At 29.1% G+C, this 23,915-nt stretch overlaps 5 protein-coding genes across 9 annotated transcripts; 2 read left to right on the forward strand and 3 right to left on the reverse strand.

The window, feature by feature from the left end:
* Positions 1–19: 19 nt before the first annotated feature.
* Positions 20–3,050, reverse strand: LOC124495547 (fatty-acid amide hydrolase 2-A-like). 3 transcript variants are annotated; one of them, XM_075733341.1, is made up of 5 exons: positions 2,423–2,881; positions 1,839–2,244; positions 1,279–1,764; positions 515–1,211; positions 20–441 (listed from the first exon to the last, which is right to left on the reverse strand). In XM_075733341.1, exons 2-5 carry the CDS (start codon positions 2,013–2,015, stop codon positions 185–187), a joined length of 1,617 nt encoding a protein of 538 aa, XP_075589456.1. In that variant the 5' UTR covers positions 2,016–2,244; positions 2,423–2,881; the 3' UTR covers positions 20–184. The 3 variants fall into 3 exon arrangements, with proteins under 3 accessions (XP_075589456.1, XP_075589455.1, XP_046914902.2); XM_075733340.1 differs by having other exon boundaries at positions 2,356–2,881; XM_047058946.2 differs by having other exon boundaries at positions 1,839–3,050.
* LOC124495668 (uncharacterized) lies at positions 2,015–12,765 on the reverse strand. The gene is made up of 6 exons (XM_075733337.1): positions 12,509–12,765; positions 7,329–8,185; positions 5,362–6,047; positions 5,090–5,217; positions 3,680–4,974; positions 2,015–3,045 (listed from the first exon to the last, which is right to left on the reverse strand). Exons 2-5 carry the CDS (start codon positions 7,837–7,839, stop codon positions 4,224–4,226), a joined length of 2,076 nt encoding a protein of 691 aa, XP_075589452.1. The 5' UTR covers positions 7,840–8,185; positions 12,509–12,765; the 3' UTR covers positions 2,015–3,045; positions 3,680–4,223.
* Positions 12,766–13,899: 1,134 nt separating this feature from the next.
* On the reverse strand, positions 13,900–14,875 carry LOC124495640 (uncharacterized). The gene is made up of 2 exons (XM_075733568.1): positions 14,764–14,875; positions 13,900–14,696 (listed from the first exon to the last, which is right to left on the reverse strand). The coding sequence occupies exons 1-2, from the start codon at positions 14,782–14,784 to the stop codon at positions 14,034–14,036; spliced, it is 684 nt and encodes a 227-aa protein (XP_075589683.1). The 5' UTR covers positions 14,785–14,875; the 3' UTR covers positions 13,900–14,033.
* A 73-nt stretch (positions 14,876–14,948) lies between these two features.
* Positions 14,949–16,819, forward strand: Parg (Poly(ADP-ribose) glycohydrolase). Its single transcript, XM_047059040.2, has 2 exons — positions 14,949–15,725; positions 15,781–16,819. The coding sequence occupies exons 1-2, from the start codon at positions 14,992–14,994 to the stop codon at positions 16,721–16,723; spliced, it is 1,677 nt and encodes a 558-aa protein (XP_046914996.2). The 5' UTR covers positions 14,949–14,991; the 3' UTR covers positions 16,724–16,819.
* A 38-nt stretch (positions 16,820–16,857) lies between these two features.
* On the forward strand, positions 16,858–23,841 carry LOC124495636 (cyclic AMP-responsive element-binding protein 1). Of its 3 annotated transcripts, none has more exons than XM_047059054.2 (5): positions 16,858–17,430; positions 21,356–21,624; positions 21,739–22,297; positions 22,371–22,554; positions 22,634–23,841. In XM_047059054.2, the coding sequence occupies exons 2-5, from the start codon at positions 21,406–21,408 to the stop codon at positions 22,776–22,778; spliced, it is 1,107 nt and encodes a 368-aa protein (XP_046915010.1). In that variant the 5' UTR covers positions 16,858–17,430; positions 21,356–21,405; the 3' UTR covers positions 22,779–23,841. The 3 variants fall into 3 exon arrangements, with proteins under 3 accessions (XP_046915010.1, XP_075589679.1, XP_046915009.1); XM_075733564.1 differs by lacking the exon at positions 16,858–17,430 and adding an exon at positions 19,754–20,896 and having other exon boundaries at positions 21,291–21,624; XM_047059053.2 differs by lacking the exon at positions 16,858–17,430 and adding an exon at positions 19,754–20,896.
* Positions 23,842–23,915: the final 74 nt, after the last annotated feature.

A 23,915-nucleotide genomic window follows, 5' to 3' on the forward strand; every position in this document is an offset into this window, starting at 1 on the left:
TGGTTTGAATGAATCAAAATTTTTTGAAATTTAAAATTTTTTTTAATTGAAAAAAACAATGTTTATATTTTGAGTATCGATAAGTGAATTTTTTTTTTTTTTGAATTTTAGAACTTTCAAATAGACTGCTCTATTCTAAATTAAATCATTAAAAACAATGTGTGTGTGTAGATTATCAAAGCCGTCATGATGATGATGATGAAGATGATAATACATCCACCGGACAAGGTGGTATCCAGCCACCAAAATGTTTGGATAATTCTTCGACAATTGAAAGGCTTAATTTATCATTGTTTGGTGCAGCAATCACTTGTATGGCGAATGGCATACCATGGCGATCAATACCCATCGGTATTGTTGTTATGGCCACATTCATTGAATTCCATAACATTGTATAGACACAATCGAAAGCTTTCAACAATGATTGATTATGTTTAGGAGCTGGTTTGATGAACAGAAAACAAAAAAAATTAATTAATTTAATTATTATTATTGGATAAATTTTAAGACTTACCAATTTCTGGTGATATTGGACACAATATAACGCCATCATTTTCAAGTAATTTATGTAAATTTGATTGTGTTTTACGCCATTTGTCAAAAAAATCTTTTGTCAAAAATTTGTCACCAACTTTTTGTGTGATACCAATCACTAATGGACCAGCAGCATAACGGCTTTGTGTGCCAATAAAACATTTAATTAATTCATAATATGGATTCATTTTCACACCATAACTTATTAATTCATGATAGCTTGGCATTTGTGGATCATGTAATGCGGCCAACCAGAATAATGTTGCCAAACGAAAATCATAGAATGAATCTGGATCACCTTTTGCCATATTCAATTCCATTGTTCGTGTACCATTTTCAATGAAATGTCTGACCATTTTGTCTAAACCTTTTAATATTTCAACATCCACCGGCAAGGCTAATGGATCACCAAGATCACGTATATAGTAGACATTTAAATCTGAATAATTGAATGGTTTTTCTGTTAGATCCAATTTATCACCAGTCATCACTTTAAGCATTGGCCGTAGATCACATGCATAACGACACATTGGTCCAATGGTCAGAACATCTGGATGAATATCTTTTTGTGGTGGAAATATTTCATCAATTACAATATTTCCAGCCGTTGTACAATGAGAAAATATTCCACAAAAATGTGCAGGAATTCGTAGTGATCCTCCAATATCGGAACCAATCTAGATGTAAAAAAAAAATTATTTTAGATTTTGTCATTTTTTTTATCAAACAATGGAAAAAATCTACCCCCAAAACAGAGCCTGCAGAAGCAATCAATGCAGCTTCACCACCGGAAGAACCGCCCGGCACCCGAGATTTATCATAAGGATTATTTGTCTGTCCATCTAGATAGTTGAATGAATCACTAAATAATGTTGTATCCGGTACATTTGTAAGTGCTAAAAATATTGCACCACTTTTACGCATATTAATGATGGTCGTACAATCTTTATCGGCTACAATTCCTTTACGATTATAAGTACCACATGTGAATGTAAATCCTTTAACTGATATTGAATTTTTAGCCGTATAAGGAATGCCCAAAAATGGATAATCATGTATCGATGATTCATCTGGTAATTTTTCACCACGTAATTCACGTTGAACACGTTCATCAACATTACGTGCTTCTTGTAATGCATCGGTAAAATTATCATGTACAATTGTATTTAGATCTCCATTTACTTTTTTACAACGATCAATATATGCTTGAACTAGATCTTCGCTTTTAAGCTATTTTAAACAAAAAAAAAAAAAAAAAAACAAAAAATTAAATTTCATTCACAAGTATAATCATATCATCATACCTGACCAGATTTAATCTTTTGGGCCAATTTTATGGCCGGTTGTAATAAAAGATCATTTTTAATTGGGGGTAAAAAACCCTGTTGACTTGGATAGAATATGTAGCCAATTATTATGGCAAATATATTGACAATATAACGTAATTGTCGTAATAATAGATCGATGATTAACATGAACATTTTTTTTATAGATCGGTGATTTGTTTACTCACATATATATGTATATAAAACACACAAACAAAAAACAAACGGTACACAATTTCCACAGGTATTGATATTCCAAAAAAAAAAAATAAAAAATTAGAACAAACAGATTGAAAAAGACGAAGAAAACAATGGTTTCTCTATTTGATTGATTGATTGATCGATTGTTGTTGTTGTTGTTTTCAGATCGATAGTGAAGAAAAGTCTATTTTTTTGGGCAAAATTCAAAGAAAAAAAATTGTTTATAACAACGGGCAACCAATATGGAAACAAACAAACAAACAAAAAAACAAGAAAAAAAAAGAGAAAATTATACCAAAAATAAAAATTTGCACATTTGTACTATTTGTATGAGGCACCAACATTTGATACAAATCACTCACACATAATCATCATTTTGATGAACAAGTTGGAATCTTTTTTCTTCTTATCATATAAAACATGATGATGATGATGATGATGATGATGGAAAAAATGAGGGAAAAATTTTCGGATAAATCATCGATCAATTTATATTGTACATTTGTTGTTGTTGTTGTTGTTGTTGTTGTAGATAGTTGTGATAACATTGATGATGGCCGTGATGCAAGTATTTTTTTTTTTAATATTGAAAAAAAACAACAACAACAACAAAAAAAAAATCACATGAACTGACAATTAATTTCGGCTTTTTTTTGTTTTTTTTGTGGTTTAGTTTTGTTCATTTGATTGAAATTTATACCACAATCAATGTGTTGCCAAATTGTTTTTCCAATAATTTTACCATAATAAGGATGATGACAAAAAAAATAACAAAAATTAAAGAGAAAATGATGATGAGGATCTTTAAAAATGAATACTGAACACAAAAAAAATAACTGATTTTCATTTTCATATTTATAGTGAAAATTAAATTCAACTTGAATTGATTGAATTGATGATTATCATCAACGTCAAACATTGATAATTACAAAATAATGATGATGATGATGATGATGAATCAAAAGAGGCAGTTGTTAATCGCTGTCTGTAAAATCATCATCATCATCATCATGTTATTGAAAACACTCTTTTCTTTTTTTTGTTTGTGTTCATGTTTGAACCAAAGCATAGCCATTTTAAATATTATCATCATCATCATCATCATCATCGTCATTCATCGTCATTCATCATTTATTGCAATCATCATCATCATTGTGATTAAGAAAATTATAATTAATTCAATTCATATAGAGATAATGTGATTCTTATACAATTCATAAATATATTATTATTAGTAGTAGTAGTAGCCATTTTATAACGGAATTTTCATTTATTTATTTATTTACGAATGAAAGATGAAAGATTTGATTTGATTTGATTTGATTTTTACAAGAGAAAAACAAAATTCAATTCAATTCACATATATATTGGATTACATACATCGGATGAAACTATTAGTCTTTTTTTCTTTTTTTTTGAAAAAAAAGTTCATTGAATCATTTTTGAATGTTGTTGTGGTTATTTTTATCAAATGATTTTTTTGTTTGTTTGTTTAAAATGTTGAATCATCATTATAAATTTTGATTAATAATTAGTAATGATAATAATCGGTTGGTGTTTGTTAAAATAAACAATTGTGGTGGCGTGGTACCACACAATATATTTATGCATATACAAACCGGTTTTTGACGATGTTTGTTTTGAAGGACAGACAAAATGATGTATATAGATAGAAAATGAATACAATATTTCGGGAAAAAAAATCACATTTCCTCAAAATCATCACCATAATTACAACAACAAAAAAAACTTAAGAATACATTGAAATAGAAAATCCTGGCCTGGCCATGGATGGTAATTATTTTTTTATTTTTATTTCTGATTTTTTTTACACACGCACATTCTTCATCTTTTTTGTTTTTGTTGTTGTTGTTGTTGTTGACAATCAATTATTCACAAATTATTTTTAGTTATTGTTTCGACAATTGATAATCGTTTTTTGTCATTTGTGTATGTAATAATTGATTAAACTTTTTGTGATAACTTGGAGAAATCTCGGCAAAATTATTTTTGTTTGTTTGTTTTTGTTTTCGAAAATGAATGTGAGGAAAAAAAATCGAATTCGAAAAAAAAATTCAAAGCTGCGCCATCTTGCGTCCGTTCTCTGAAATAAAAATTTTAAAATTCGAATTTTTTTTTTTTTTGACAAAATATTGAAATTCGCTATTTAGAATTTGAATTTCTTAATCGTTGTTGCAATGATGATGATGATGATGATGATGATGATGACGGAAGAGGAAATTCCATATGATGATGAAATGTTGAATTTTTCTTTTTGGATGATTTTACCATCATAATGGGTGGTGGTAGCGGTGGTGGTAGCGGTGGTGGTGAATGGTGGTGATCAATCATGAAATTTGTTTGTCCATACATTTGTTGTTGTTGTTGATTATGATGAGGTAAATTGATAGGTATCGTTTTCGGTGACAATGATTGTAATGAATGATGCATTAAACTATTTATAAGAAAATTTTTACTAATCATTTTTTCCAATAAATTATTCACTGTTGAATGGTTATAATTATTATTCGATGATGATGATGATACAAATGGCTGTAGATATGAAGGTGTTAATGATGATAATGTCGATGTAGACTGCTGCTGCTGTTCTGAGGCTGATGATGATGATGATGGTGATGATGTTATGGATGGAGAATGTGATTGTAATGGTGAATGTCTATTATTAGCCTGCAAAATGGGTATTTTGAAATTAGCCTGATATGAATTGACCGGATCAAGTAGAATTGATTCATTCGTTTGTTGTTTTTGTTGATCAGTTACTGTGTCGTTATTATTGTTTTTAATAATGATTTTTGTCGAATCTTCACAATGATTTTTTGAATTTATTGAATTTTTTGGTCCATTGTAACGTAATTCATCCAATTTAACATTATGTTGCCGTTTCCATTTGGTTCTGAAAAAATAAGAGAAAACAAAATCCAAAGAAAAAAAACCCGGAATAAAAAATTGAAACGATTCCATCATCATTTGATTACTACATAATCATCATCATCATCATCAACAATTACCTTCGATTCTGATACCAAGTTTTTATTTGTGTTTCCGATAGATTCAATGCATCCGCCACTTGACCACGATCAGCAACGGTCAAATATTTTTTTTCATGAAAATTTTTTTCAAGGAAATTCAATTGTGCCTAAAAAAATTTATCATCATCATCATCATCATCATCATCAAACATTGAATCAAACAACAAAGCAAACACCGAAACACACATAGGGAATAAAATATCCGGAAAATGTAAATTAGATTGGCAATTAGAAATTCTAATAATACTTACTTGTGTGAATGCTGTACGTCTTCTACGCTGTTTTTTTGTCGATGTTGTTGTTGTTGTTGTTGTTGGTGTTGCTGCTGCAGTCGATTGTAATTCCAATGTTTGGCCATTATGATTATTATTTGTCGGTATCATTTGATGATGATGATGATGTTGATTATGTTGTCCCTTTATATTTACATTTAATTCATTTGAACGCATCTGGTTTGCAGTTGTAGCTGCAGCAGCAGCAGCCGCTGCTGCTGCTGCTGCTGCGGCAAAAAATTGGAATTTTTTATCCATTGATCTTGAATGTTTACTGTTATTATGATTGTTGTTGTTGTTGTTGTTATCATTAATATTCGGTAATTCTGCATGATTTGTCAATGATGATGTTGATGATGATGGCGTAATTGTAATGGGTAAACAAAGCGGAAAATTTTTATAACAACTACCATCTATTGTTGATGGTATACAAAAACCTCCTCCTTCTATTTTATTTTGATTTGTAATAAAATTTATTTCTGGATCGATGATTGCTGATGATGTTGATGATGATAATGATGATGATATCATTGCCTTTGATTGTGAATATGATGATGTTGATTTATTTATCATCAGACCATTGACATAATCATCATCCGTATGATTCAATGATAATATCGGCATTGTTGTTGTTGTTGTTGTTGATGCGGATGATCGAATATTAGCTACAAATATGAAATGATGATGATAATAATGAAATTTAAAAATTGAATTTACAAATTTATTCGAATTTTGTGTGTGTGTGTACTAAAAATCAACACCACTTGTTGTTGTTGTTGTATTTGGGTGTTATAAGCACTAAAATGGGCCAATTAACCATAAAACTATTTTTTTTTTCACATCACAGTGGGCAAAATCCATCCACCACTTCTTTAATATTACATTCAAAATTAACACAATGTGACATCTGTGTCAGAAAAAAAATTGAATGAATGAATGAATGAATGAATGTCTCGTCCATTCAAATTGGAAATGATGTAATCATTTGGGTAATAAAAAAAAATTCACAGCATGACTATGAATGAAATGAAAAACTAAAATAAAACTTAATGGTCCCAAATGTGGCATTTATGTGTTCGTGTGTGTGTGTGTGTGTGTGTGCGTTTGAGTTTTATATTTGAAAGTCAATTGGTCCATAAGTAATTTGATATATTTGTACTTATTATATTACATGTAATTTTTCAATTGGTTTATCATCCACAAAAATTGTCTAATTCATTTCATATTATACGTCAACTTTGTAACATTGTCCTTGTCCAAGAACCATGATGATCATGATGGTCATGTCATTGGGAAAGCGAGTGTGTGTGTGTGTGAGGAATTTTTTTTTCTTCAGGAGGCACTCATTTGAAAATTGAAATAATTGAAAATTTTTTTAAAAAGAAAATTAGCACGATTAGCACGATTAAGTTCGATGAATGAATGAAACGCGTGCAACGCTTATATATATATAAATATGTGATGATTTGATTGAATCGAATATAATAATTCAAATCGATCACAAACAATAATAATAGGAATTATTATTGATTGGAAAGCTTGGAAAAACAAATTGAAAAAATCCGTTTCCTAGCCAGGACAATGTCCATTCATAATTTAGACACCATGTTGTGTTTTATTGTAAATGTTTCTGAATGTAGTAAACAAAAAGAAAAATCTCTGTTTGTTTGTTTGTTTGTTTTTTTTTGTTTATTTTGTTTACATATTCGGCTAGGATTTAAGGAAAATAGAAAAAAATGAAAACATTTTTTTTTTGTTTATCCAAAAATAACAATAGATTCATTCGATCATACATAAAAACACTACAGCATAAGTAACATTTTGCGAGGGTGCAAATGATAATGTGTTAACCCGGTTATTGTCATTGGTCATCCAATGGTCTGTGTGTGTGTGTGTGTTTGTGAGTGTGTGAAAGTTCACACGTTTTTCTTGAACACAATACTTACATTTCATCAACAATTGATTCTTGTCATTCAAATCCATTATTATTTGATCTTTATTGTCATGATGATGAATCATTCTGGATAATAAATTCGTTGTTGTTGTTGTTGTTGTTTCCGATTTGGTTGTCGATTGATTATGATTAGCCATTAATAATAAATTATTATTATCATTATTAATACAGCCAATTAAATGATTTTTCGGTTGATAATGATGATGATTGTGATGGTAAAATGGTAGAAATGAATAATGATTACCAAATAAAAATGATTGTACATTAAACATCGATGATGTTGATGATGATGTTTCATTATTATTCAATAGATTTGTATCTTGTTGATTTTGACATAATTGATCATTATTATGATGATTCAATTCTTCATCATCATCGATATCATCATTGAAATCATCGTTGTCATCGGAATTATTTGTTACAACACCATCATCATCATCATCATCATCATCAACATCATCATCTGGATGATTATTTTGATTATCATCATCATTATTTGACATTAATAAATCACGTATTAAAAATGAGCTATGATGATGAATTTTATGATTTTTTTTGTTGTTGTTGTTGTTGTTGTTTCAATTTTATTGAAGATGATGAAAGTGACGACGACGATGATGATGATGATGCTGTAGAAGAATTGGATGACAATTTCGATTCATTATTACCATCATTCATTATTGATGACGATGATGATGATGATGATGATGATTGTGGTGAAGTAACATTTTGATGAATAACATTATCTTCTTCCATAATTTTATTGATAGTAACAATATTTATTGATTGATGATTTGACATTATTACATCCGATATGATGTCGATGGTAACGGTTAGCAACAAATGTATCTATTTTTTTTTTTTTGTTTATTACAAACAATAAACAAACAAACAAACAAAAAAAATTGAATGAATGAATGATTTATCTAATCGATTCAATGATCATCTGACAAATGATCCATAAATTGTGCATCAAAATCATCATCATCATCATTATCACGAATGAATGAATGAATGAATGATTTTGAATTAGGAAAAAAAAACAGTGCCCGCCCATAAACATTCTTATACTCCGCCTCTATTCACTATTTTACCATTTGTGATTCAGGAACAAATCAGGAAAAAAATGAATAACCACATATAGATAATTTAAATCGTTATTATTATGAACTGGATGATAAAAGGAAAAAAAAATTTATCCCATTCATAAAAGACACACGATTAGAGTATAAGTAAAAGAAAAATAAAAAAAAAATTTAAAAAAACTTTAAGCTCCACCTTTATTGCACCATGAATAACCAATCATAGGCAGTCAATTATTAGATTGTTGCCCATATAACCAATACCTGCATAGTTCCAAATTCATTTGATCGATACATTACACACACACACACACACACAATGAATCAAATTTTTTTATCAACTAATTAGCTTGATATATGGATTGTGATTTATTGATTGACGAGAGAGAGAGAGAGAAAAAAAATAGAGTTAGTGGAGAGTGAGAAAATCAATGGATCAATATCATGGGATCATATCATTTGATTTTTTTTTTTTTTTTTTTTTTGGTTTTGGTTTCCCAAACAAAACAAAACAAAACAATTGAAACCGAAACAAATAAATGAAAAATATTTATTTATATGGAAATGAATATTCACACCCAAAATGAAACAAAAAAAATTCGAAACGATGAAAAATAAAGAAAAATAGTGAAACTTTGACAAAACAAACCAAAACAAATGATACAATATTTACTGGTGGTTTGTATCGAACAAATACATATATAGATTACACACGATAAACAAACAAACAAACAAATAAATAAATAAACTGCAAATAGACCATTGAACATGGAACACAAATGAATAATGAACTTGTCGATCGAAATGTTTTTTTTCCATTTTATTATGATTGACATGTACAATACAAATCGAATGAAAAAAAACAACCACCATTTCTTTATGAATGAATGAAATTTTTTTTTTCACAAATTCAAAATTCATGTGACCAGAAAATAGGGAAATGAAAAAAAAAATTAAGAAAACCACACACAATTGTCAGTGTGGATTGGATTTAAACAAACACTATACTCGATACCCGATACCCGATGTGTGTATGGACCAATGTTGACTTTGGTTATTTTCACAATTTTTTTCTACTAATAAAAATTTTCGTTTGAAAATCAATTTCAAATTCAAATTCATTTTGTTTTGTTTTTTTGTGTTTATTTTCATCCATTAAATGCTTGAAGCAATTTAATATTATTCATTAGCGACTTTTGTTTCAAAAAAAAAAAAACAAAATTATCCAATGAATGAATGAATAAAAATGAATGATGAAAATCAAACAAGAGAAAAATTAAATTTGAAATGAATGAATCAAATCATATGTAAATTGAAATTGAAATTAAAATCAGAATAGGAATCGGAATGATGATGACGATGACTGACTGATAATTGACTGTGTTCAATGTGTACTAGCGCGCGAAAACAAAACAAAAAAAAAGAAAGGATGGAATTTTACTGTATACAGAGCTATAATTGAAAAATTAGTGCTTTCATCAAATCAAATAAAAATGATGAATTGTGTACGTACGTGTGTGTTTGTTTTTCATCATATTCCAAAGTAATTAATATCATCATCATTTGATGATGATGATGATTATGAAATTGATTTCAAATTCAAATTGTAAACATTGGCAAAATGAATGAATGAATGAATAAATTCTGGTTCAAGCTAAGGGAATGAATTAAAAATGAATTTCAATGATGATGATGATGATAAAAGCGCTTCAGGCAAAACAGAAAAACACTGAACACTCTTATGTAGTAGAAAAACATTTTTTTTTCACTTTTCATTATTTCTGATGTTTTCATACAATTTTTTAAATGAGAAATGGGCTTTTCTTTCCATTCATTCAAAATCAAATCTGTAAATCAAACATATTACCACCGGAATGAAAATCATCGATTTAATCATCTATTCTACATAATATCAAAACATAATGTTTGCATATAAAATCAGAAAATCAAATGATAAATAAATAAACTACACGAATCACAGCGATGATGATTTGTGTGTGTGTGTGTGTGTGTGTGATTTGCATAATTATCAAAACGTCATCACTACGCAAATCAAAATCAAAAGTACAAAAAAAAATGAAGAAGTTCCGGTTTTTTTCTCATGAAATACATTGTTGTTGTTGTTGTTTTTTTTTCTGGGCCGGAATTCTAGAATTTAGGAAACTCAACTATTTGTAAATTACAGAATTTGAATTACTGAATCAACATTTTTTTTTTCGCATGATTATCATTAATGATTCCCGGTAAAATTTGAACAAATTGAATGAGCTCAGGAAAAAAACTATCTGAATCTAGCTGAATGAATTCATTTTCATTGGATCAACAACAACAACAACAAAAAAAAACACACACACACACACAGATGGTTTGAGCTATTCAATTTCATCATCATCATGATGATGACGATGAATGGTCACTTGTGGTCAATATTTTTTAAACTTGACCAATTTCATTCGGAGAAACAAATAAAAATGCAAAAAACAATTTGAATCATGAGAAACAAAATGAAATTTTGCTCTAAAAATGAAAAAAAAACGAAAGAGATAACGGACACACTTCCACTTGAAAAATAAATAAAAACCATACACACACAGGCATAGAACAGATGTTTAACATGTCCAATGTTTCTCTATACAATCAATTGATGATAAATTTTAGTTTGATTTCATTGGAAATAATAAGTGGCCACTTTAGTAATTTTTTCTTTCTCCATGAATTATTAGTATCATCATCATCATCGTCATTATTGTCATTATTATATGGATGACAAGATCATCATTATTATATGTCACACACACACACACAACATAAGTACCACGGATTCAGTGTTTTCATATTTTTTTTTCTCCATATAATAGATAAATGATGATGATGATGATCATTATTATCATCATCATAATGATTCGATTAATATTGCTACTGAATAATTTGAAACAATCATTAAATTTATATCTGCGTCTTATATTCAAGTTGCGTATTATAGTCTCAATTTTAGTGTAATTAAAAATGAATGAAAAGAATCAATGAATGAATGATTACCGGCAGGAGATCTCCTTTTTCTATACGTTCATTTGATTGAATTGAATGGAAAAAAAAATTTTGTATTCAACATTAGTATTTTAATAGTGAAAATTAAATTTTTTTTCTCTCTCTGATCCAAAATGACCTTTTTTCCCCTCAGCCCCGATTTCTCTCCCTCAAAGGTCATGGTACCGTTTGAATGAGAGAAAGAGAAAAAAAAAATCGATGGAGGGGTTAGTAGATTGTCAACATGTTACATGTTGTAGTTTTTTTTTCATTCACTTTCATCATCTGATCAATTCAGGATCTGTTTTTTTTCTATACTCAATTTTGTGGAACCAGAGAGAAAATAAATTAAAATATGAATTGAGAAGCAAAAAAAAAAAAATTGTTGTTGTTGTCGTTGATGGCTACACAAAACAATTCATTCATTTGTTGACAAATAAATGTCATAATATAATAATATACACAGCAACAACAACAACAACAACAACACAGCAATAATAATTAGATTAGATTGATATAATGACTATATATATGTATGTGTTATAAATATTGATGAATTGAATTGAATTGAATTTCAATAACAATTCAATCAATCATGAATAAATCAATCGATTTTGAAATCATTATTTATTCATAATAATAATCATTATTATATTATTTAGTTGCTGTCTGATTGTGAGAAAAAAAATGTGTCAATGTCTTAGTAAACAGGATTTACGTAAACGTCATCGTCATAATAAACGTATTAGTAATCGTTATAATGATGACAATAATGGTGACGGTGATGATGATGATAATAAACATAATAATAATAATGGAAAATTGTCTCGATGTCAACATCGAATATCATCAACAAAATCATCAATAATTTCAATTAATAATAATGATCGTCCAGAATTGAATGCATTTAATCCTGCACCGACAATAAAAATAAATCTAAGTAAAATTTATACATCAATAACATCGATATATTCGAATGTACAAAAACCATCATCAATGATTACGGTGATGAAAAAATCTGAACATAAAACACCAATGACACCATCATTAAAAGCAGACTTACCATCATGTGATGTAAAAACGATTCAGGTGCAAAAAAATTCACTACGTCCAATGCGATCATCAATATTCGATTGGAATGATGAAAGACAGGATAAAAATCGTCATATAAAATTGAAACAATCAATGGTCATTGATAAACAACAAAAATTCATTGATGCTGTTGTTGATCGATTAATACGTAAACGATTTGATGGTGAAATTTTAAGAATGACTAAAAAACCATCATCATCATCATCACCATCACACATAAGTAGAATTAAAAAAAAGAACCGACCATCAAAACGAAAGATGACGACAAAACCACGACAAAAAATAAGAACAAAAATGTCGCCATCAAAATTTAGCTATCAATCATCATCATCATCACAATTATAATATATAAAATCTTCACTTTTAAAAAAATAGATCAGAACAACAACAACAACAAAATAAGCAAAAACATTCGAATATTTACCGCCGTGTGTCTATTCTAACTGGTAGCAGTCCATCTGGATGAAAACAGAAATGATTTCAACATTTGTTTGATTATCAATCATCACCATCATCATCATCTTTATTATCACCACTTTTTTATTACGATGAATAATTTAAATACCCACACGAGCGTAATCGTTAAATCACTTATATGGAATTATTATAATAAAATTTTTACTGTTGGAAAACATCATATAAAAAAAAAATAATGAAAAATTTTGTTATTAAAATTTTTTTTCTTTCTAAATGATGATTTTAAATAAATGATGATAAATTAATGTAGTATAATTGTCATATGATGATGATTATGCGATTATTATAAGTTAATTGTTATCATATACAACAATGAGATGATTTGATACATGTTTTAATAAGACAATTATTATGCCATAATAATGATGGATTTTGGACATTGTCATTGACCATCCTTTTTTATCCTGTTTGAATGACAGATATAATCAACATACGTCATCATTATTATTATCATCATCATCATCATCGGTATTTATTTTGAAAATAACACAATTTTGGTCTGGATTGATTTCATCTTCCGGATAGATTTCAGCAAATTCTTCGAATGGAATTTCATCGTTTTCTTTATTCGGATGTACATTTTCGTCTTGACAATCATCATTTTTGATGATCGATTTCACGGATTTTGATATGAAATTATCATATGGTTCGAAATATTTGGAACGAATAATTAATGGTCGATCAATGATTCGTTTTGGCATCACTTGTTTCAAACTGATTGATTGTTTATCTTTTTCTTTCAAACATTTCGACTGCTGCTGTCGACGTTTGATATTTTCTTCGATTTTAATTTTTTCCAAATCTCTTTGGGTCATTTTTCGTGGCCGAAATTTTTGAAGATAACCACCGTTCCAATTCATTTTTAATGATCAAATTGTTGTAAACTTTCAGTGACTAAAATAGAATTTATTCGAATTTTTTAGAAAAAAAAAAGATTCGAATCATTATTATCATGTGCCATACATAGATGAAGTGATTATATTATCAACTTTTTTTTTGAAAATAAAAATAAAAATAAATCATCGATTAAAAAATCGATGATGTATTAGATAACAAAATGCCTGAAACATTGATGGTATCAAATTGAATAAAATGAGAAAAATTGTGCCGAAAAAATTCATTATATAAACCAGACATAACCATATGTTCAATCCGATAACGCATTCACTGATTGCCAAAAATTTATTCGATGGCAATAACATTGATCTATAAAACATTAATTCTTCTTCATTGAATTCAAATTCAAAATAACGACTTGTTGTTTGTAAACGATGACCGATCGCTAGCCAAATTGTCAAATGAAATGTCCATAATAGTGAATAGGATTTTAAACGTAACACCAAATAAACGGCTATGATTCCACCGGCCATTAGATAAATGGCCAATAATATTTCTGTCCATTTATGGTGTGGACAATAATTTCGAATCAATGACATATTCATCGACCATAGATAAATGATTATAATAGTATTGATTATCAGATTGGCCGTTATAAATAATCGACATGATCTGCAAACAAAACGATTGATTCGTTGCTTAATATTATCCAATCGGCTAATATGATGATTTTTATTATTCTCATCATCATCATCATTATCATCGGTATTGATCATCAATGAATTAATTGGTTCATCATCATCATCATCATCGTCATTATTGTTGTTATTAGAATTGTAAATCCACTAAATTCAAGAATAGAAAGAAATAATTTTCATTAAGAATATTGATATAACAACAATGGCTACATACCAGATCTTTATCCCAATCCATTATAATTGATTCGATTTAATCATCATGGTTTTATGAAACAAAAAAAAAACCAACTTTTTTCACATCTGTCATCAATCATCAATCAATCGATGATTAAAAGTTTAAAATCAGTCACTGATTCTGTCATCTGATCATAGATGTCAGCAGATTTTTTTCGAGTAAACAATCGATCGATTGATATATCCATAAAATGATGATGATTTAAAAATGTCAAAAAAAATAAAAATTACCGATTATTTTGAGCGAAAAAAACCCATTATCAATAATGATGATAAAGAAGATGGCAATAAAACGATTGGAACCGTTGACAACATCGATAATTCGTTCATCATCACAACCGTTGATCAAAACAAAGATCGAATGTATCGTTTATCTGAAATTCTAACTGATGATAATCTTTGTGATCTAAGAAATGTTGATGAAACATTTGTTTATTATCGTTATCCATTCAAATTGGATACGATACCGATTCCATTGATCGATATTGATGATGATTTTGTTATTCCATTAAATTATATATTGTTACCATTTCAAGAAACCGAACAAATCACATATCAAAATGGTAAACAAACAAAATGGTCATTAGTAAAGACAGTTTTTGCCAATCAAATCCAAAATATTTTTCAACTTGATAAAGCAATCAAAACATATAATCCATCATTACAACGATTACATTTTGATATATTAACCAATTATGTCCATTATCAAATGGATGATGATGAACGTCGAATGTTTTTCGATCAAATATTGCCTGGTATCATACGTTTAGCATTGGATTTACCTCGATTAATTGGTTTTAATCTTGCCAATCTTGAACAATATACACCGATGACCATATTTTTATCACAACAACAAATCAGTTCATTATTGGCCAATGCATTTCTTTGTACATATCGACCGGATTTTAATCGTAAAGAACGACGATGCATTAACTTTTCCAGGTAATTTTCAACTACTTAATTTTTATTTTCAATTGAATTTACATTTGAATTTTAGCCTTTTTGCAAGCGATGGTTGTAAGCCGAATAAAAAATTTTGTAAACAAGAAAAACTTAAATGCCTGTTCAATTATCTAAGACGTGTTGTGGAAAAAACACCAATTGGTGTGGTTAGTTTTGAACGTAAAGTTTTACGCCACCATCAACAAACAGATCTGGAACAATCAACAAAACCGATAACGACATTTGAATTCAATCATGATCGTTGCCTATTGAAAGATGGCTGTGATTATTCACAAGTTGATTTTGCACATAAATATATTGGTGGCGGTGTTCTTGATCAAGGCTGTGTACAGGAAGAGATTCTTTTTGTTTGTTGTCCAGAATTGATTGTTAGCAAATTGATTTGTGCTAAATTAACCGATAATGAAGCCATTGTTATTACCGGTATTGAACAATACAATGAATATAGTGGTTATGCAGAAAAATTCAGATGGCAATGTTCATATGAAGATAAACAACATCGTGATAAATATGGTCGCCGTTTTCGTCAGGTACTGGCCATGGATGCACTTTATTTTCATTGGAGTGCTAAAAAAAGTCAATATGAAAAGGAAAAAATTGATCGTGAAATTCATAAAGCAATGGCTGCATTTCAACCGGAACGATTTTTATGTTCACAATCAAAATTGGTAACCATTACAACGGGAAATTGGGGCTGTGGTGTTTATAATGGTGATGTTAAACTAAAAACACTCATACAGATTATTGCTGCATCTGAATCTAAACGAAATTTAATGTATTTTACATTCGATAATCGACGATTAAAAAATGAATTTGATCAGATCAAAACTTTATTTGAAACATCTGAACAACCATTTACTGTTGGACGATTGTATCGATTATTATTACAGTATGCTAGCCAGAAACAAAATGAAAACAAAAATATTGATCTAGTCGTTTTAATAACTGAAAATATTTTGAATACAGACGATTATTAAATGATTGATTGATTGATTGATTGATTGAATTGAAATTTTTAATTTTTTTAATAAAATAAAAACTTGACATTCCCATCGGTAGATGGCAGTGTAGGATCATGTTTTGTTTTTCGAATGTTTCGAATGCCTGATTGTGTGTGTGTGTGTGTGTGTGTGGCTCAACACATTTCGAAAACAAATATCATCTCACCGTGAACATTTTTGAACGACAAATAAAAAAAAAGCAAAAATGAAAAAAGCCAGCCAGATTTTGTTTTTCTATTTGTACATGAAATCTTGCATCAATATATATTAACCATCATCATCACTATCATCGGAAATGATAAAAAAAAGTGCGATGGCGCCAAGAGGCGAAATATATCTAAAAAAAAAAACATTGCTGAAAGTCGATCCTATCTCTCTCAATTATTAGGCTGCATCTTCAACATATCTTCAATCCACAATCTATAGAGCAGGCGTCATTATATATGATATATAGTACGACAAAACAACAAAAATTCAAACATTTCGAATGTGAATGAATATAGTAAAAAAAAATCCACCCAACTTTCGTTTATTTGTATAATGTGTGTGTGTATATGTGTGTGTTGAACGACCGAAATTGAATTGAATCAACTCATCTACGTCATCATCGTCGAACGAAATGTTTTTTGCTGCCATCACCGTGCAATAATCATCTTGATGAATATTTCCTTCATATATAAATGGTGAATATAAATTGATTAATAATATGATGAAATTTTTTATCTTATTATTCGATTGCTGTAATTTGAATATATATGTTTTTTTTCGAATCTTTATATCAATTTGGCGCCTTTTTGAGGAAACAAGTTTTCTTTCAGTTTTTTTTGTTGCTCGCGTGTTTGTTTTTTTTGTGTGTGTGTGTATGGCCGACAATTATCTCTCTCTCAAACAAATAGGATATCCATATTGGACATATTGATTAGATTTGTCATAACAAACAAAATCAACGAATGAATAGACCAACCAATTATATAGTTTTTGTTGTTGCTGTTGCTGCTGGTGGTGGAGATTGAAACATTTTAACCAAAAAAAAAAAAATTTATTGCTTCGTTGTTGATTATAAGCACAAGAAAGGAAGGAATTTGGTTTGTGGAAAATTCTCATGTATTGTTTTTTTTTTGGTGTATTAACACACAGTATATAATGTAGATCCGGTTTTGTTTTTTAAGTTTTTTTTATATATATAATTTGCGCGCCATATTGACAAAACTATAATATATGTGTGTGTTTGTCTCGTGATTTTGTTGGTTTTTTTTTCTCGTTCATTTTCAATACACACATACATTTTGGTGGCAATCAAAAAAACAACAAAAAAAAATTCTAATCGAATGCGGCGCCAAATAAACCAAGAAAAAAAAGAGAGCAAAGTTTTGCTTTGTATATATATAGTATATTCTGGAAAATGAACAGATTTTTTTTTTGTTCTTTAAACAAAAAAAAACCAAATCAACAGATGATGATGATGATAATAGAATTTGATTTTTTTCTTTATCGAATCCAAAACAGATACAAAAAAAATGTGTATTTAATGAATGAATGGGAACCGATCAAAAACAAAAAAAAAAAACATCGATGTCATCCTCTTCTCAATCATCATCATCACCATCAAAACGATGAATATCTACTTTCATCGTCATTTACTTGTATATCGTAATATATAAATATAAAATGACCTTCAATATATGTGGTGTGTGGTTTTTGTGCATGCAAAAAAAAAAAAAAAAATACGGATGACAAACATACACACACCACATACATTAAATTTAGATCAACAAGTAGATTGTGTATTTTTTGGTGTATGTACAGGAAAATTCCAATTAAAAAAAAAAAAAAATTCATTTCAATCAATCAATCAATGAATTTTATTATATTTTTTTTTGTATTTGATTCATCAATTTCATTTCATTGATTGATTTTGATATGTGATAATGATGATGATGTTGGTTACCAACCATCCATTCATTCATTCATCCATATTTATCTTTATATCATAAGGAATTTTTTATGAGCTTGAATTTCTCTTTATTTGTTTGTTAAGTTAGTCATCATCAATAACTTTTTTTTATTTTTTTTTTTTTTTTTTTTTTTGATAAAATAAAATGAATTTGGTTATGGTTGTGGTGGTGGCCTATTATGAAATCAGAAAATCAGAGAATTTGAAATTTTGTATGTACAATACAATGTCAAATCATACTGGTAAAGTAGCCAAATCATCATAATGTGTTTGTGTGTGTTGATGGCAGCATAACAGAATGGCAGCTGGGCGCCATGGCCAACAAACCAAACAAAACAAAACAAAAAAATCCAGAATCGAAATTTTTTTTTTCTTGAAAACCAACCAACTAACCACCCAATCATCCACCTTCGTTGATTGAAAATTGTAAACGCATGTGCATGCATGTGTGTGTGTGTGTGTTTTAATCACTTGACACAAGTGAAAAAAACAAAAATTTTTTTCTTTTTTTTTTGGTCGTGTGTGTATTATTTTTATTATTATTTAACTGCAAATATGTATATAGAGAGAAGTGTAGTATTTTATTCAAACAAATAACGATTTTGATATTTGTATAGTATTCACCATTATGGTTTTTTTTTCTGGTTGATCGTCGTTTTAATGGCAATGATGATGATGATGATGATTATGATGATGATGATGATAAATACGCAATGTTAGCGTCATTGTTCGAAAAAATTGCGTTGCTATGACGTCAAAGCCGTTATTTGGTTTTTACATTTTCAATTTTTTTTCTTTTTGGTTTGGTTTCAACAACCAAACATTTAGGATACTGCTAAATGTTGTGCATGTTTTTGTGTTTGTGTGTGTGTTTGTATCGCGTCTACCTATATGATTTGAAGATCATCATCATCATCATCATATAGAATGTGTATATATGCTGTCTATTATATAGTTGATGATTATTATATCGACGACGACGACGACAACACGACGCAGCAGTAGCATCTTTTGAATGTATAAACCAAAAAAAAAAAATGAAAAAGAAAATGTAAACGGATCACAGCAGCAGCAGCAGCACAAGAAGCATAAACAACCAAAAAAAAAAAATCAAATAAACAATAACGGCAAATATGCTGTTATTTGGATGCGTGGATATCATCATTATTATATAGATTATAATTATTGACGCGAGCGACCGACCCAATAAAGTGAAATGAAAAAAAAAGAAAATCAACACAATCCTTAAAATACAAATCAACAACAACAACAACAACGTATCGTCATCCTCTTTCTCTCATCATCATCATCATCATCGTCGTAGTCGTCGTCATCATCGTCATCATCATCATCATCATTATTGATTTTTTTTTACAAGAAAAGACGACAGAAAAAAAAGTTGGCGTCATTTTTTTTTCTTCATCTTGTTTTTTGTTTTTTTTTTTTTTTTTGGCTAATAACCATCGAAACCGAAAACCAAACGATATATTGGTTTTTTTTTGGATTTTCTCATACTGTCAAAATATTGGCCATGTTGTGTTCCATGTTGATGATGATGGCCATGGATAGAAATTTTTTTTATCCATTAAATTCAATTCAACACTAAAGAATTGGAATATTCTCACTTTCTCTGGTTCTTATTCTTAGAATTTCTTTTTGTTGTTGTTGAATCGAGATTCTTCCGAATTTTTTTTTTTTTTTGATCAAACTTTGTGGGTGTGTGTATGTGAAGTTTTTAAATATTATCCAACAGTAAAAATCAAACCTGTTCATAGTTTATGCGGTTGGGATTTTTTTTTTCTTTGAAAAATACAAATCCAACAACAACAACAACAAAAAAAACCTCGACACTTTCGTCATTATATCGTGTGTTACAATAAACAATCATTATCCATCATTATAATGAAAAAACTGTTGAATTTTTTTTCAAATTTTTAAATTCCTTATTATCATTTATTATTACAGCCTCGGGCATCGTTACTTTGTATGTTCGACAATAATAACCTCAACATTGAAAAAAAAATCACAAAACATTCGATTCTATTTTGATCACAACAAAACCACTGAACACAACTGTGTTAACTGGATTCACTTTCGTTTTCTCTTTTTTATTTATATCATTTAATTTATGAAAAACATTTATAAAAAGTGAAAGTGAGAAAAAAAAAGAGAAAAACGCTAAATTCCAGCTACAGGTAAATGAGAAAAAAAAACGACAACAGCAAGGACATCCACCATCATCATTGCAGCCGACCACCACCGCCATCACCATCATCATCATCAATCAACAACAACATTATTGATTGCCCATTGCCATAAATCTTGTTAAATGCAGGTAAAATAAAAAAAAACAACATAATCATTGCAATGTTAAATATACGTGCATGGCTGCTGTTGCTGTTGCTGTTGTTGTTGTTATTATTATTGCGTATATCGCCAGGTACGTGTGTCTAATGATGATGATGTTGATGATGATGATGGTGGTCGGTATCGTTGGTATTGGTGGCTATTTTCTGTTGTTTTTATCAAATTGAATGATTCATATGAAATATTCGAGATTGAATAATTTTTTTTGTTGATTTTTTAAAGATAAAGATACCGAAATTATTTATTTATTTGTTATTGTTGTTTTGTTCATTATTTCCATTATCAAGATTATAATCATCATCATCAAAAAAAAAAAAAAAATTGAAATCATTGTCTAATGGTATCCGCTTCATCTACTGGTAGTGGTGGTGACAATAGTATTGTTGCAACAACTTCAGCTATATCTGCATCAACTGCCGGTAGTATGTCGATTGTACAATTTCAATTACCAACAAATCAATCTGCATCCACTGCTGCTGCCACAATGGTTCAATCGGTCATACAGCCAAATCATCAATCGGTTATACAACCGACCAATCCGATCTCGACCATTCAGGTAAATTTTTTTTTCAAATTTATTTATTCATTTAATTTAATTCGAATATTTGTAGGTATTCTGGTTTTTTTTTTGATTGAAATTAATTTATTTTGATTTTTGTTGTTTGATTAGTTTTCGAAAAATGTCATTCTGGTGAATAAATTGGCACCCGGATCGGTAATACAAAGTACCGAATCCGAACAATCAGCCATGCAAATGGTGAAAGAAGAGAATGAAACAACAATCTATGAAGATGAATCAAAAAGGCGACGTGAAATATTAGCTAGACGACCATCGTATAGAAAAATTCTAAATGATTTATCAGCTACCGGTGATACACCTGTTACAACAACAAATACATCATCAACAGCATCCGGTATGGAAGGACAAAAATCATCGAATAATGACGATAATGATAATGAACAACAACATTCAACAACATCAGGCCAACAACAACAACAATCATCGAACGCAACACATACATCATCAGCATCACAACCAACAGGAGCAACGGCCACAACAATACCATTACAGAGCTATATTAAAATGTTACCATCAATACAGATTGGATCAACGCATGATGGTACAACTATTCAAGGTATACCTACAATAATGACCAATACGAATACGACCGGTTCAACTATTGTACAATATGCAACGGCTGCACATGATGGCCAATTTATTGTTCCCGGTTAGTTTTTATCATCATTATCATCATACATTATATAATAAATGAATTTAATTTTATTTTATTAATCAAATAGATCTGCAAACATATCAATTAAGGCCTCCGCCACCACCACCACCGCAACCACCTACAAATAATCCATCAGCAGCGGCAACAGCAGCACTTGCACAGAATGTCGTAATGGCCACACCACAATTACCATCAACACATAATATGGATGAGGCATTGAAAAAACGTGAAATGAGATTACTTAAAAACAGGTTAGTCAATCTAACTAAAATTAACAATTTTGAATTTTCTCAAATATCCGTGACAATTTTTCATTTAAAACCAAAACAGGGAAGCGGCAAAAGAATGTCGTCGAAAGAAGAAAGAATACATCAAGTGCCTTGAAAATCGAGTGGCCGTATTAGAGAATCAAAATAAAGCACTAATTGAAGAATTGAAAACACTTAAAGAATTATATTGTAAAAAGTCTGATTAACAAAAATGACGAAACAAACAATTGAAAGATTTCGAATTGGGAGAAGAAAAAAACATCAACTTATTACCAACCTCATGAGATGATTGACAATCTATCATATATTGGAAATTTAAATTAATGGACTGATAATTTGGATAATTGGATCAATTTTTTTCCATATAATGATCAGTGAATTCCGAAAACGATACTATCGAATCTTCAAATATACATCTATACGAACAACCCTATTGCTTGACTTAAAGTTCAAAATCCATTTCACTCTCGCTTCCTTCTCTAAATATTTTCACTGTTATTCCAAAGGAAATATCGTACGAATTGGCATCCATCCAATTGATTTAAACGCTGAAATGTTACCCTATTCCGCAATTGTACAAAGCATTTAAACATTTTTCACTCAAAAATACACACCATCAAAACCACCACCTCCACCACTATTACATTGAAAATGTTAAAACTTTTTGAAAACGAAAATATTCTTAAAACAAATGGGCTTACAAACACACACACACACACAAACATATTTTGTTATTTTTCCCAAATCAATCAACTAACCATCTTATTTCACTCCACCAATTATAATCATTGATTGATTGATTGAAAATGTTTTGAAATCATCATCATCAAAAAACATCATGTTTCTGAAAACTAATTCATCGATTACACTGCAAAAAAAAAACAAATTGATTCTATCGAATCCACAACTTATCAGATCTTGAATATCATATATATATCTCAATCGATATAATTCAACCTTATATACTATCTCAATTTCGATTCGATCTATTCATCAAAGTTAATCATTTTCATCATTCATACTCTTTAATTTCTCATTATCTCTCACTTTCATTCACTATATTTACCTGTTGATTTGATTCTACTTATTATTATTATTTTTTTTTGTTTCATTTCTATTATTATTATATTTTTCAGTTCTCTCAAAGTCAATATATATATATCTATTATTATTATGTTTGAAATGAAATAATTTCATGATGAATATATATACCATATATATAACCAAAACAATCTAAAATGATGAGTGATATAAAAAAAATTCTTATTATTTGGATTTTGTTGTTTGTTGTTTTCTGGTAACGAGACCAAAAAAATAAAAAATTCGAATTGTACGCGCCTTTA

This window comes from Dermatophagoides farinae, chromosome 8 (assembly GCF_024713945.1).
Source record: "Dermatophagoides farinae isolate YC_2012a chromosome 8, ASM2471394v1, whole genome shotgun sequence".
Classification (NCBI taxonomy): domain Eukaryota; kingdom Metazoa; phylum Arthropoda; class Arachnida; order Sarcoptiformes; family Pyroglyphidae; genus Dermatophagoides; species Dermatophagoides farinae.

Excerpts from the sequence above, each read along its gene's own strand:
- LOC124495547 (XM_047058946.2), bottom strand. The coding sequence starts at position 2,015 with ATGTTCATGTTAATCATCGATCTATTATTACGACAATTACGTTATATT. Across the intron at positions 1,765-1,838 it reads AAAAGATTAAATCTGGTCAG|CTTAAAAGCGAAGATCTAGT; the intron begins GTATGATGATAT and ends TGTTTAAAATAG. Across the intron at positions 442-514 it reads TCCAATATCACCAGAAATTG|CTCCTAAACATAATCAATCA; the intron begins GTAAGTCTTAAA and ends TCATCAAACCAG.
- LOC124495668 (XM_075733337.1), bottom strand. The coding sequence starts at position 7,839 with ATGTCAAATAATGATGATGATAATCAAAATAATCATCCAGATGATGAT. Across the intron at positions 6,048-7,328 it reads GAATCAATTGTTGATGAAAT|CTAATATTCGATCATCCGCA; the intron begins GTAAGTATTGTG and ends TCATATTTGTAG. Across the intron at positions 5,218-5,361 it reads GACGTACAGCATTCACACAA|GCACAATTGAATTTCCTTGA; the intron begins GTAAGTATTATT and ends AAATTTTTTTAG.
- LOC124495640 (XM_075733568.1), bottom strand. The coding sequence starts at position 14,784 with ATGGATTGGGATAAAGATCTG. Across the intron at positions 14,697-14,763 it reads TGGATTGGGATAAAGATCTG|TGGATTTACAATTCTAATAA; the intron begins GTATGTAGCCAT and ends TCTTGAATTTAG.
- Parg (XM_047059040.2), top strand. The coding sequence starts at position 14,992 with ATGTCAAAAAAAATAAAAATTACCGATTATTTTGAGCGAAAAAAACCC. Across the intron at positions 15,726-15,780 it reads CGATGCATTAACTTTTCCAG|CCTTTTTGCAAGCGATGGTT; the intron begins GTAATTTTCAAC and ends TTTGAATTTTAG.
- LOC124495636 (XM_047059054.2), top strand. The coding sequence starts at position 21,406 with ATGGTATCCGCTTCATCTACTGGTAGTGGTGGTGACAATAGTATTGTT. Across the intron at positions 22,298-22,370 it reads TGGCCAATTTATTGTTCCCG|ATCTGCAAACATATCAATTA; the intron begins GTTAGTTTTTAT and ends TTAATCAAATAG. Across the intron at positions 22,555-22,633 it reads ATGAGATTACTTAAAAACAG|GGAAGCGGCAAAAGAATGTC; the intron begins GTTAGTCAATCT and ends AAACCAAAACAG.